At 38.4% G+C, this 14650-nt stretch overlaps 1 protein-coding gene across 2 annotated transcripts in view; it reads left to right on the top strand.

Annotated features, from left to right (window-relative positions):
- Positions 1–14650, top strand: part of SLC9A9 (solute carrier family 9 member A9) — a 537539-nt gene that overhangs the window by 164687 nt on the left and 358202 nt on the right. For both annotated transcript variants that reach the window (XR_011995298.1, XM_072727072.1), the window contains exon 6: positions 5471–5576. Coding sequence is in view for 1 of the 2 variants with exons in the window: in XM_072727072.1 (XP_072583173.1) it covers positions 5471–5576 (106 nt within the window). In the remaining variant the exon portion in view is untranslated. The remainder of the gene's footprint in view (positions 1–5470; positions 5577–14650) is intronic.

Here is a 14650-nt window from a genome sequence, read left to right as displayed (position 1 = left end):
ACATAGCCGCTGGAAAATTCCACTGTATACAGATGAAAGATTAAGAATGAAAAATGCAAGTAATATTTTCACATTATTCTGAAAATGGATTTGACCTTGGGGATCTTCCTGAATAGGTCCCAGAAAGCCCCAGGGGTCCCTAGATGATACTTTGAAAACATTGCCTTGGGGCATTAGAGCTTATTTCTCCCAAGGGTCCCTGGTAAAGAAGACTATAATAATGTGATTGCATATAGTATTTTCTCCACTACTAACTCTGTACCAAAATGATTCATCATATTGATGGCCAAAATAAAATTACAATGTTTTAAGGCTAAATCATTCATGATGTTTTGTGTAACTTCTCATTTAGAGTTACCTCAATGAAGTAACATCTAGTGATTAACTTTCTAGATCTAGTATTGTTTCTTTGATCTATTTTAGAAAGGTGAGGTTTTCTAGTTGTATTTCTGGGATATGATTAGCAGGGCTTGACTGGCAAAACCAATTTGTGTACTGATTCCGCTGCTGAGTCTCCACTGAGAAGGTTTAGGATAAAAAAAAAAAAATCCAGTATTTCAACCTGTATCCAGGATACTTCAATTTTCTTTGGAAACGTCTCCTTGAAATCTCACTGTGTACAATATTTCAGAAAAGTGGAGAAAGTTACAGGAGAATTTCTTCCTCTCTCAACCCTCTGAAAAAAAGAAAACACATTTGCACAATATTCACTTTTGGAAATGGAAAAATGCTACCTTGTTTATGAGAATTCCAGGCTTCTCCACCTGTCAGGCCTGACAAAATTCCACTGAAGAAGCCTGAGGTATTTGATTCTCCATGTGTCGGGGACAAGTGATTTGCCCGGAAAACCACAGAGAGTACTCTCCAGGGAAAGCCAGCATTTTGACAAGACTGAGTAATAGCTTAGAACAATAGGGGTAAGGATTATTGTGTAGGGTTGTCCATAGAACCCAGGCAGATCTTGTGCCAGGTTGCTGAAAGCTGCTGCATTAAAATATCATTTGAAATGTAAATTTCTTGTAAAACACACACACACACACACACTATATATATATATATATATATATATATATATATATATATATATATATGTCAGAAAGCTGCTAATGGAGATCCTAGGGAAGGGACTGTCATTAAATCACCCTGAAGACTTAGAAGTGACTGAAAGAGAAAGAGCATTGGGAAAATAGTTAAAATGCTAGCATTAAAAAAAAGGGGGGGGGACATCTTTTTAAGAGTTGGCACATGGATGTATTGATGAGGTCTAGCAGTCCTTATCTGTATTTTCATCTCCAGTTATGCTTATTATATTTGAGAAGAGAAAGTATTAGTTTTGATGCTAAAATAAGGTTGCAGTAGGGGACAAGACTCTTGGTATGATGAAGAAATTAATCAAAATACATTACTTCACTGTTAGGGCTTTTCTCTTGAAGAATAAGAATTATCCTATATATGACCTTAACAATTTTTCACAAAATTTGAAACATCCCCCCCAGCAGATATTCTGGATATTTTCAACCCTCATTTAGCCTCTAATTCATCCATTGGTCCCCTTGCATGCAGCAAATGATCTTTACTGAGAAGACAACTTTATTTCAACTCCTCACTTGTTCTCTGCCTTCTCTTGATCTTGATCCAGCAGCTCCCTTTCTTTTTCTTCTGTCTTCAGCCTCTCTTTCCTCTGGCTTATTCTGTTCAACCTATAAATTAGAAATCTAAGAGAAAGCCCCATTTGGCTTTCTACCCCATTGGCTACTACTTTTTTCTCCTTCCTTCTTTCATCACCAGCTTCTTAGAAGTGCAGTCCACACCACTGTCTCATCATCCATGTTCCCCACTACCCCTTGCTATTTGACTACTATAGTTACTTTCTCAGAAATCTCCAATGATTCAATGACATTTCTCAGTCATCCACTACTCTCTCCTGGAGTAGCTGTGTGTGTGTGTGCGTGTGTGTGTGTTTGTGTTCATCTACTTAAGCCTAAGATTGTAAGTGCTTGTACCAATTTGAGAGAAAACGTGGGTTTTCCTCTAGCTAAAAAGTCAGATAGGGAGGGTATATGGTGGAGGATCAGGAGTCCCAAGAACCAGTTGGCGTGTTAGAACCTGCCACAAAAAGATAAGTAGAACTAAAATTTGACAAAAGCAAATATAACTAAATCCCTGCTAAAATTGGAGGTTTAAGAAATTGGATTGTGTCCACCCCTTCCTATCTACATGATATCCAATGTGTTCTCCTCATAGTCTCACAGGAAGGCTCATCTAAATAGGCGTTGCTTTTTGGCCAGCCTTGGGCCCAGGTTGTCCTTACAAACCCAGCCGTGTATGGGCAGAGCTGATGTTTGCGTGTCCACACCATTCCAAGGAGTTATCTCCTAGAAAGGTGCCACGGAGTCTTGGACATTCTGTGTAAGATTGAGCCCTGCCAGTGAGCTAATGAAATGAGTTTTTAAGAGCTCCAAGCTTAGCAGCAAGAGTGGGTTGCTAATTTCCTGACTCACCTATTCAACTCATTTGTGGTCCCAGCAAATATTCCATCTTGTAGGATACACTGCCTGGCTTTATTTCGAAGTTGTTCCATTTCTTCACAGGGTAGATAGGAATGTGCACAGTAATAGCTTTTCTCTTTTGTGTGGGATATCGCTTATGAAGTGGAGTTCAGTTCTTTGTGCAAAAGGAATTGTGGGAATGCCAGAACAGTTTTGAACAAAACTGGATATTCAATTAAAAGCCTTTCCCTCCAAATGCCTAAAGTTCTCACTGAAAAAATGAAGAGTTCCTCTCAGCACAGAGGGGACTCCATAACTGGGGAGGTGGGGAGAGGAACCCATGTTCTTCATCCCTATTTGGGAGCCTAGGAAACCTCTCTGGGAATGCAGATGAGCTGCAAGTCATCTCCAGAGCTTAGAAATACAAATAACTGCAGAGACTAAAGTCAACAATAAAGCTGCAATGATAGAATTTTGTAGTTTAAGAATAACTGCGCTTTTATTCCACAAGATCCCAGTAAAAGGAAAATGTTGTTAATTAAAACCCCCAACTGAAACCTCTTTGTTTTGATGAGGTATAGGGTCTTGACTCTATCCAAGAAGGAGAAAGAGATTACTTAGCAGAGATAATTGCTACCTTCTCCTCCTACCACACTACCTGCAAAGGCTAAGGGTTGTAGCAAATGTGAACACTACCCCCTACTAGAGAGTACATCTCTGCCATTTTGCCCATCATAATTAAGGACCTATTCAGCTAGAATAATGAAATTGATTCTATGTCTGGCAAAATGAGATCTGGCTAATTGTCATGCCAATTCATGACATTTTATTTCTGTTGTCTCTTCTATCCCAAAGCTGGTTGTTGAGTTCAATATTCCTTCCTCTGGGATAATTTTTAGTAAATAAAAATCTGTCTACAGAAATTCATGATGGATGTAGTTTCCAGCTGACTTGTTCATGTTTAGGATCAGGTTTGGCAAATATACCACATGTGTTTTTCATGCTTCTCTTTCTCCATTCAGCCCTCTAAAAATCTCTTATGGACTCTCTTCTTTACTTATATACTTTGCCCAGATGCTCAGCCATTTCTGTGGCTTTGCGTTTCATCTATATGCTTATAACCCCCCAATTTTTTCTTCTGCCTTAACTCTGGACAGTTCCAACCTTTTATTTCCAGCTTTCTTTTTGAAATTTCCACTTGAAATTCCACCTATTTAAGTCAACATGTCCAAAACCAAACTTACTAGATTCCCCTGTCTACAAACTAATTTCTCGTTTGCAGCAGCTCATCCACTAATTGTCTAGGATTGAAACCCAGAGTCACCCTTTGCTGCCTTTCAAATACCAAGTCTCATCAATTCTCCATCCCAAATATCTTGGACATAGAGTCTCTTTTACTATGTCCTCTCTGACATTACCTTTCATTTATTCACTCATTAAAAGCTTGCTATATTGTAGCCCTGTCCTAAGGGCTACTGACACGTGGGAAAGATAAGAATCCATGAATAAGTGAAGTACAAAGTCCTGTGGCCATTGACCTATCAGAACCCAGGATGGTGGATGTTCTGGGTGAAGCAGGATTTCCAGGAGTTAGTGAGTCTGAATCTAGGACTCTTTCTAGCTCATTCATTGGAAGAACTTTCGGGAAAGCCTCTTGCCACATGTTCATTCTGCCCTCTGCCCTGCTGCCTGTGCTTTATTTCCAAAACTAAAATCAAATTGTCACTCTTCTGATTAAAATTCTTCCGTGGCTCCCCACTGCAGCAGAACAAGTGCCAAACTTCTTGACTCAACTTACAAAACCTTCCAACTCAGCTTTTGTTCCCCTTAGTGCTATTCTTTTATACAACGTGGTTACTAACTTCACAGTCCATGAAGTAGGAAAGGAAAGAACAGAACTGAAAATCTACCATCAGTATCATTCTCAATCATCCTCTTTTCAATGGATCATTTTCCTAATGATTGCTGTTCATACTCTGCATAACTGTTTCAAGTATCAAGACACTGAGTGGTTCTGATGAACACATATAATCAGTGTGTGATTATTTACTGTCCTAATGTCTACTCAGAGGCTCCATACAATATGTGTGCATATAGGAGCCATGCAGCAGGCTGCCAGAAACAAGTCCTTAGGTCCTGCTCTTAGGAACACAGGGTTCATGTTTATAGTTGAGCATAACCTCAAGAGAGAATGAGACCAGGTGCTGCGCTACCTCTCCCGTCACAGGAGTAGGCCATATAACAGCATTCATTCATTAATGTATTCATTCACTCTGTCATTCATGCATCAATCACTTATTGAGCATTTGCCTAAGTACTTTGTGTTACAAAGATGCACCCTGTCCCTAGGGAGCTCACAGTGACTTCTGTGATAAGTTCTGTGATTTGATTCAAATATGGGGATCAAAAAAGATTGAGCCAGATTTCTGCTGAGGAATTGGGGTTCTGGGGGACACTTGAGAGGTTTCTGACTCTTGAAGAATGGGTTTGGAGGGAGCAAGAGTGTGTGTGTGTGTGTGTGTGTGTGTGTGTGCGTGTGTGTATTTAAGGAGTGGGGAGAACGGTAGCTCATGGATGGGAAAGAAATTGCTGCTCTGGTAAAGAGAACCAAAATGCAAAGTTAATTTAGAAACTACCTGATTTGGGTGATTTGGGGAAATTATGGCAAGTTCAGTGTGACATGAGGCAGGCAGTAAAGGGCGAGCTGAGGACACAGGGGGCGATTCTGGAAGGTAAACAGGGTGCAAACTATAGAAGACTTGTACCAAGGAGCTCAAACTTTTTCTGGGAAGCCTAGAGAAATCTGTAAGCAAGGGAATGGTGACTCATCATAATTTTTTTTAAATAAACATTCAGTGTGGATACAGTGGATAGATTTGAGAAGATGAGCATTTAATGAATCCTTTTTAGAGGTGACCACAACCAAGGACAAATCCATTGCTGTGTTTCAGCTAACTGCATATTTGTGTGTTTCCTCCTAGTGACAGTACTGGCCATTTTCCATGAACTGCACGTGGACCCCGACTTATACACGCTCCTGTTTGGGGAGAGTGTGTTGAATGATGCTGTGGCCATTGTCCTCACATAGTAAGTACCAGCACTCGGCCTCTGTTTTTCTGACCATGTGAATAAAATATGCGTCCTTCCGGTTGGTGATAATTCCCAGTAGCTTTAAAGTACCTTTTCTCTTATGTCATAGAGATGTGGCAATTTCTAGTTTTTAAGGAATTACTACCATAGAAAATCTCTAATAATGAGTATAATTCATTAGGTACCTAACTTCTAACACTATTAATGAGTTTCATGTTTCCAACCTGTTATTAGATACTACCCAGAGAGTAACTTTTTTTTTTCCTCAGGTACATAGATTTAGCTGATTTACTTAGACTTCCTCAAATGCACATAAATGAGCTTCCCTCATTTCAAATCAACATCATTTCATTTTTTTCTTTCGACAAGCCATTTTCCAGATAATGGACTAATGCTAACCATTGTATTTATAGTAAGTTTGACAAATTGGAGATAGAACCTGAGAGTCAGAATGCTCTTAATTTCTCAGTCCAGTTGTAATGTGTTATAGGAACACACACATCTTTAAATCCGCATATGACACGTGAAACTAATGGAGCTTCAGCTAAGCGCTAACATAATTTCCTCTTGATCCTTGGAAGAATTTTCCTTTCAAGATGAGAACTAGTGCTCTTTCCTCACCTCTCCTTTAGATACTTGCCATTTATATTTAATAAATGCTGCTTCGGTGGCTTTCATTATGTCAGAGGTTTCTTCTTCGTTTTAGATTAAGACCAACATTTTGGGCAACTGTCAAATACCCCAAAGGAAAATAGCTATCTGATAATTAAATGTGACAACAGGACTCCATTCCGGGTGTTAATTACCTCAAATGCATTTGAAAATGTATTGTGCAGTAACAAAAGATTTTTAAAAGTCAGATCTCACAGAGAGGAGTAGGAAACAGCAGTGCAGCACTACTCTTCGTCTGCCCGATGACATTTCCTAAGGCTGCCACCCAGAGTTGCCACTGAACTCAGCAACTTTTAAGCAAGGTCTTCAAATAAACTCGTATTTCACCTGGCCTGAGAAGTGCCTTTCCAGCATTAAAGGAAAATATCAGTGACTGCAAATTGAGGGCAAAAGCCATGGCAGATTCACAGATACTAAAGGATGCTTTTAAAGAAACACCGAGAACAATTAATTAGGACATCAGGAATCTCTGTCCAGGAAATAGTCGTATCAAAGGAACATTTGGAGTAAAAAAAAATTTAAATCTGCTGAGTCCCTCATTTTTGCTTCCTGGCCTGCCAAGTTGTAAAAGGCCAAGCAAAACGAAACCACGAAAGCACAAATGAGCTTGAAAAGAGTCACACAGCTACAACCAAGCGAGAGTTTGGCCTTTTCCACTTCCAGCACCATCGTTCACAGTAGTTCCCACTAAAAATGCAGACTCCAAGGATGAATGCTGTTGCTGTTGCTGTTGCTGTTGCTGTTGTGCACCAGCCCTGGGGGCATTTGAAGCAGTCTATTCTCTCAAGTAAATACATGGTTATTATGGCAGGGCCTTTTCTCTCATGTACCCATGGGTTGCATGTCTTAAAAAGTGTTTCCCACCATGGCCAGATCTCTTCCTTACTGGGCAAGACCCCTGCCATTCTAGCCAAAATCTTATGGTTCCCAGATTTGGCGATTGAGGTGTCACACTGAGTGACCCCAAAGAGTTCTACCTTTAAAGTAAAAGAAAACTAAGTTAGGAATGCGTGACATGGGAACTTCTACACATTCAAACCTGCAGGCTCGTTAGTCTACCTGGTGCACCTGGACCCCACTGGCTTCTTCCTGAGCTCTCCTGAGCAGTGTGTGCCTGCACCATCCTGGGTCCGGACTGTTCGTCCACCAGAGCCATCTGTTGCTGGCCACATCCTCCGCCCTGTGCAATTTTCCACCATGTCATACTCTTCACTTGCTCACTTGCTTATGTGCTCTTTAAACTTTGTGTACAGCACATATGATGATCTCTTTTTATAAATCTACTCACACACACACATTTGCTCTCCTTTTAATGCACCATCTCCAGACTCTCTTCCAACTACCTTCTTGCTCCCTTCGAAAAGCCCTATTTAAAAGTTGTGCATGACTTCCAGACCAGAAGTTCAAATATTTGGCTCTTCACTTTTTTCTTCCTTCACATTTAACTGTGCATAGCACCGTGACACAACTCTCTGCCTGGTAACTTATACCTTTGCACACACACAGAGTTCCCTCTTCCCCAGCTTTTGTTTCTGTCAAATCAAGTCTTTTACCACTTACCTCAGTCTCTTTGAGGAACCACAAGCCCACATGCTAAGCGCCTACTTCAGCCTAGCATGAACCTCCATCAGTTCCCATTCCAGCATAGCAGGACAATCTTGGGTTCACACTTATATTTGTCTTTTGTGAGAGAGTAACTTTTTGAAGACAGAGTCTATATGCTTGAAATTCATATTAAAAGAACAAATGAGGGGTGCCTGGGTGGCTCAGGTGGTTAAGCGTCTGACTCTTGTTAAGTGTCTGACTCCTAGCTTAAGTTCAAGTCATGATCTCATGGATTGAGGGATGGAACCCAACGTTAGGCTCTGCGCTTAGTGGGGCATCTACTTGGATATTCTCTCAAGATTCAAATTTGATGACCACAACTATTGTACACAGCAGCCGGTGGTGGATGGTGTCCCTATGGCTTAAAATGATCCAGAAACTTTATTTAACAAAGAATGTTGAAATTAGCTTGTCTCTCTCTGACTCATACTGTCATTTTAAGTATGTAGGGAATGTCATGCCCAAACATGGAGAATGTGAATTGATTCATAAATGAATGAATTCCACATGATGGTTGTGCATTTCTAAAGATTGTTTAATAGGTTATAAAGGAAAGCAAAAGATATACTGAAGAGGTCTTAAAGGATGTGTGTTTCTGAATCCCAAACAAAGACATTACTTTCAGAGGCAGCATGGTAGACTACAAAAAGCCCTAGACTGAAGTAAAAAGAGCTTGTGTCAGGATTACTACGAATTAACGGTGCAGTTATTACAGTTGACAGGAAACCAACCCAAACTGGATTAAACAAAAAGGGAATTTGTGTTGGCTGATGTGACTGAATAAAGGAATAAAAATGGCAGCAAATGATCCAGCAAAGAGCAGGACTCTTATTTTTGTTTTGTTTTGTTTTGTTTTGTTGGGTTTTTTTCCTCAGTTTCTTCAAGGTTAGTTTCTTTACCTGGTCACAGGTTGGCTGCCAGCAACTCTGAGGGCTGAAACTTTCTTCAGGAGAATAGAGCAAGAGTCCTTGACCCATTATTCCCAATCCAAATCTTAATACACCTTATAGATCAGGATGCCTCTTCAGACCCAGTGTGGCCAGGGAAATAAATGTCCTGAATTTATTGGCTCAGCTCTAAGTAGCACACTTCATGAGTTTAAGACTATGCCCATTTTCTCTTGGAAGCACATAAACTAAGACTGGGGAAAGGTAGGATTATTGCTTAGAGTAACATTGCCACCAAAAAGAAGAAGTAGATGTTGGACAGAAACAAAACCAAACCTAGAAGAACACGACAGTGACTGTATATGGCTATAAACTCTCCAGGCTTGTTTCTGTACCTATGAAATATGAGAATAGTTGTTCTATATCCATTAAAAAATTATTCTGAGCAATAAATAAAGCAGTATATTTGGAAAGACTCTAAAATCTCTATAATCCATGTAATCTATGCCATATAAAGATATGTATAATTTATATAACCATTTATATCAATATCTTTCATTCTACTTACACAGATCCCTTTGCTTTCATTAAAATGACTAAGGATAGACTTGCTTCTAGTGGAGCATTCTTTCATAAATACAGCATTTTATGATCCAAGGAATATAGAGAATAACCATTTTCACATGTGAGTTCCCCCATTAAGAATGAAGCACTTAGTTAAGGCATACTGTCTAAAGTTGATAAATCAAGAAATAGAGGTTGAAGTATATTACATAAAGTTATAAAGGCACTCACAATCAAAATTGATGTTACTCACGGGAGTTAGTTGGAGAAGGGGAGAGGGAAAGGAAGGGATAAGTTAACTAAAATGTCACATCTTTCATAATAGTAAATCAATATATATTGTGTGGAGTTGATAAATCAAGAAATAGAGGTTTATCCATATTATTTAGAGTTCTAGGACAACCATCAGAAGAACTAAAAACATAAAGAGTTAAAGAAAATACTTTGGCTTTATAGAATTCGGATCCATATAAAGGAGAAAATGGAATTTAACTGTTTTATAACTTTTTATACTACTTGAATGTATTTGTTTGAATTTATTTAAAATATTTAAATTTATTTAAAATATTTTTTATTTAAATAATAAATATTTTTAGGTGAATATTTATTTAAAATATTTTTAGGTGATCAGGATACCAAAAGCAGAAACAGAAAAGAAAAGCCAATTTATTTGAGGGCAACAGAGTCCAGCTAATCCTTGCAAGCAAGAGTCACCACAAATAAAATTAAATGTTGGAGGATAAACCAATGAAAGCACTTTCAACCACATGTTGATAAGTTGATGGTCTTTGTAATGTACAGGATGAATTGTTAATCTCCTTAATATAACAAATTTACTAGTTATGTTACCTTAGGTAAACTACTTAACTTCTCTGTGCCTAGATGCCTTGTTTATAAAACAGTGCTGGTGAAAGCACTCACCTCATTAGGCAAGATTAAACATAAAATACCCAGAACTGGCTCATAACACTTAATAAACGTTAGATATTAGCTGCTGATATTACTGCTGTTATCAAAGACCAATAAGGAAAAGGTAAACATAATAGAAAAATGAGCAAAGGATTTAAGTAGGTAATGAACAGAAGAAACATAAATGGCCAGTAACACTGCTAAATAAGATCAGTTTCACTAGTAATGAAATAAAATATTTTTTTTAATTTTTATTTATTTATGATAGTCACACACACACAGAGAGAGAGAGAGGCAGAGACATAGGCAGAGGGAGAAGCAGGCTCCAAGCACCAGGAGCCCGACGTGGGATTCGATCCCGGGTGTCCAGGATCGCGCCCTGGGCCAAAGGCAGGCACCAAACCGCTGGGCCACCCAGGGATCCCTGAAATAAAATAAATTAAACCAATAACAGTATTATTTTTTGATTGGAGTTTGAGGAAGTGGGAACCTTTCTACATTATTGGTGGAAGAGAAAAGCAATAGGATTTGACAAAGGCAATTGCCATTATTTGTTAAGAATCATTGTTCATTCTCTGATCTACCTCTTTCGTTTCTAGAAATTTATCCTAAGAAATAATTAAGGGCCTGTTTCTCCATATAGATGCGTGCATTGATTTGAGCAAGAAGTTGTACATAAGTTACTAGTTGGTTGAGTAAATTATAATACATTAATAGGTAATCTTTATGCAGTCATTTGAAAAGTGATAGAGGAAAATGTATTGATGTGAAAAGATATTCATAATATATTTTTAAAGAAAGTAAGACATTTTAAAATGATATACACCATAAGTCCTAAAAATCACAGCCAAATTTGTATCTATGAGTGTATATATAATTATAACATATAACTATAATATATATTTAAAATCAACATGTTAGGTGGGGTTTTAGGTGATTTTCATTTTCTTCTTTTGGCTTATATGTATATTTATTGGAAATAGATTAAGCTACTTATGATCCATGCCCATCCAAAGAATCCTTCATAAACATACTTAATAATAGGCAATCTTCATCCAAATACAGACTCTAGGGATGCCTGGTCACTCAGTTGGTTAAGCATCTGACTCTTGATTTTGGCTGAGATCGTAATCTCAGGGTTGTGAGATTGAGCCCTGCAGTGGGCTCTGCCCTCAGGGGGAATCTGCTTGAAAATTTCTCTCTCTCTCTCTCTCTCTCTCTCAATCTCTCCCTCTCTCCCCCCAACCTGTTAAATTAAATAAATAAATCTTTAAAAGAAATAAATACAGATTCTATAAAGGTTTAAGTCTAAAATTCTTTTCTACCCATGAAAGAGCAGAAAGAGGATGTTGAGTGTTCTTGCCCATTTATTTGCAAAACAGAAATATTGCCAGTATTGTACTGAAACACCTACTTGTGAAAGAGTTCCACAGTGTACAAACGCCTCTAGATTTTCTTAGAGATAAAATAAGAATCCCATTAAACAACTGGCTCCTGGATGGCAATAAATACACACTAGATGCCTTTGTTCCCTATTAAGAAAATGCTTCTAAGGAAATTCAATGTAGATCATCAAAAAGGAAGGGATAAATGGAGGACTAATTTTCTTTTTTAAAATAAGAGTGTTAGGTTGCTTAGAGGTTCTTACCAGAATATGTCATTTAAAATATACCGATGAATGCCTGGCAGTTAGAGTGAGTGACATTCTGAAAGACCACACTTTTTATATTCCATGCATCTTAAGCAAAATTTAGCATGGAAGTTAATGGGACGGCTATGAGACTCAAAGAACCATGTGACTAGGGAAACTCAAGACATCTATCATCCATTCATTCAACAAAAATGTACTGAGGATCTATATGTGCCAGACTTTGCACTGAGCATTGATGATATAGATGAATAGGTACAGTCACCCACCTCTGTCCTCACTAAAATAGGTGAACAATAGCTTCTAGCTATTTAATTTAATGTGTGCACAAACCTTGCTCTAAAAATCATCCCAGAAAGTAGCTGTGTAGGGTTGGCTATAAACAAATATCACTAAGAAAATTCATTATTTCTCTTGGTACCATCATCTCTAAATAGATTACAAGCTCCTTGAAGACAAGTTCTACCCTTCTGCATCCTCCACAACACACAGCTAATTACTTGGAAGGTTCTTAAATAATTACTGAAGGAATGAGCTAGTATACCTTTTCAGATGAAGGTAGAGGCATTTTACTAATCCTCTCATTAAAATCTATTCCAGAGCATGGATGTTTCATATTCCTCTTACTGCTTCTTCCAAATATTTTTAAAAGCTTGTTAGTTATCTCATTAGCTCAACTTCCTCTCCCATTTGACCCATAGTTGTAAACACAGAGGTGATACGAAAGTGTCTCCTTTTGATGAGAATAAACCAAAACTGTTATTACAACCAGAAAACTTATTCCTCATGAATCTGCTTAACTTAAAAATAAGTTTCTTATATCTTGACACATCTTTCTGAAGGTAATTCACTTTGATATTTGCCTTGGAAACTGATCATCAGCATGAAACGCATTTATTTTGATGCCTGTCTAGATACTGCTGTGACATATAATTTAAAAAAAAAGTTACAGCCCTTCTTGCTTGTCTGGGCAGTCAATTCCATGCCAACTTCATTTTTTGGACACCAGGTGGCATCACCTAGCAGGAATGGGTAGGCGTCCTGGCATCTTTAAGTGGCTAGAAGGCAGAGCTCAGCTGACCTCCAGCTTTAGTCAGAATGCCCAGGGCTTGCTGCCCACACCCCTGCCTGCTCCCCTGGCTGTTTGCTTTTTCTTATTCCTGATCCCTGGTTCCTGTTTCCGGGCTCTGACTCTGGCATCTCCCTATGCTAGCTCTTAATATCCCTGTTCAGATTACTGGGAAGTGACCTTGGCTTATCCTGTGACTGTTCCTTGTCTCTCAGATTAGATCTGATCTTCACTCACTGCTTCTCCAGATCTCAGCCTCATGACTTAGAACTTCCTTCGCTCCATGTCAAGCCATGCATGACATATTGACCTACTGAAAATAAACAAACACACATATTGATACTTTCTTATCTTAATTCCATTGTACTTTATTGCCATATCAGTCAGATGTGACAAAACCCCAATTCAAATTAGCACAGGCAAAAAGAATTCATTGGCCTCTTTAGCAGGGGTTGGGCTAACTCTGGGCAAGCCAGGACTCAGGGATTCAAACGAGTCTATTTTTTCTTTTCTATTGGCTATTCTTTCCTTTTCCTTATTTGGTTCTGATTTCCTCTTAGTGCTAGCCTCACTCTTTCCTAGTACAGATACATGACTTATTGTAACAAGCCGAAGAGGGTGGCTAATGGCATCTCCAGGCTTATCTTGTTCTAGCTCAAAATTACACTTCATACTCCCACTATTTGCATGTCAGACACAGAGAAGGACTCCGGGTCTCTGCTCTGGATTGGCTGGGCTCAGATCAGAAGATCACCCCTAGGCCAATCACATTGTATTTTAAGAGAATTAAACATGATGACTGGCCATATCTGAATCATTTCCCTATCCCTGGGGCCAATGGCATGGAATCTATAATTAGAAGAAAGTGACTGGAGGGCAAATATAATGGGCATCCCAGAACAGTAACTATGGTATTTCATGATAATAAAATATTCAGAACATGATGGATTAAAATGAAACAGATAGGCCATATGCCATTATAAACTGAAAGAAATGCTTTGTTTAAAAAGGCAAAAATTCCTTTCTAAATGTAGAATTGATTTTGAGGAAAAAGAAATTCCCCAGGTGTAGGAAACAAGAGAGAAATCACTTACAGTGGGAAGCTACCACTGTCAGTGGCCATAGGATTTTGTATGTTGGAGCTGAAGTTCTATTTCCATGTGGAGTTATAGAAATCAAACCTTTATTAAAATAATTAATTAATTTTTTAGTCAAACCTTTTTGAATAAAGCCTGGAGTCCAAAGTGCTCCCTCAGTCACATAGACTCCATTCACCAGCCTTAAGGAATAGTGAGAAAACTTGCCATCTATGTGAAATTTGAATCAAAATCCCTGGTCTGTGCACTTGTGAGAGGAATTAAAGCCAAAGAATTAATATAAAAGTTTTCAGTACTATTGAAATGCCTGCCCCAGCCTCATTTCTCTTTTCTTATTTCCTAATATGCTGAACTGCTCTGAAATGAAACTTTCTTAATCCAGGCACATGGAAATCTCACAGAAAAATAACACAATTTTTCCTGAAAATGAGCTCATAGTAAAAGTTTACAGGCCACAAAGGGAAAAGAATCCACCATGAAGAAAAGCCAGGAGATAAACAAAAAAGTAAATCGTAACAAGGACCCCAAACCACTAAACAAAAATTACAAAAATCTGAGAACAATTATAAAATGGACATATTAAAAATGACTGAAGAGATAAATGGAAAAGCAAGGAAAAT

This window comes from Vulpes vulpes, chromosome 11, assembly GCF_048418805.1.
Source record: "Vulpes vulpes isolate BD-2025 chromosome 11, VulVul3, whole genome shotgun sequence".
Taxonomy (NCBI): domain Eukaryota; kingdom Metazoa; phylum Chordata; class Mammalia; order Carnivora; family Canidae; genus Vulpes; species Vulpes vulpes.
This window is presented reverse-complemented; position numbering and strand designations above follow the sequence as displayed.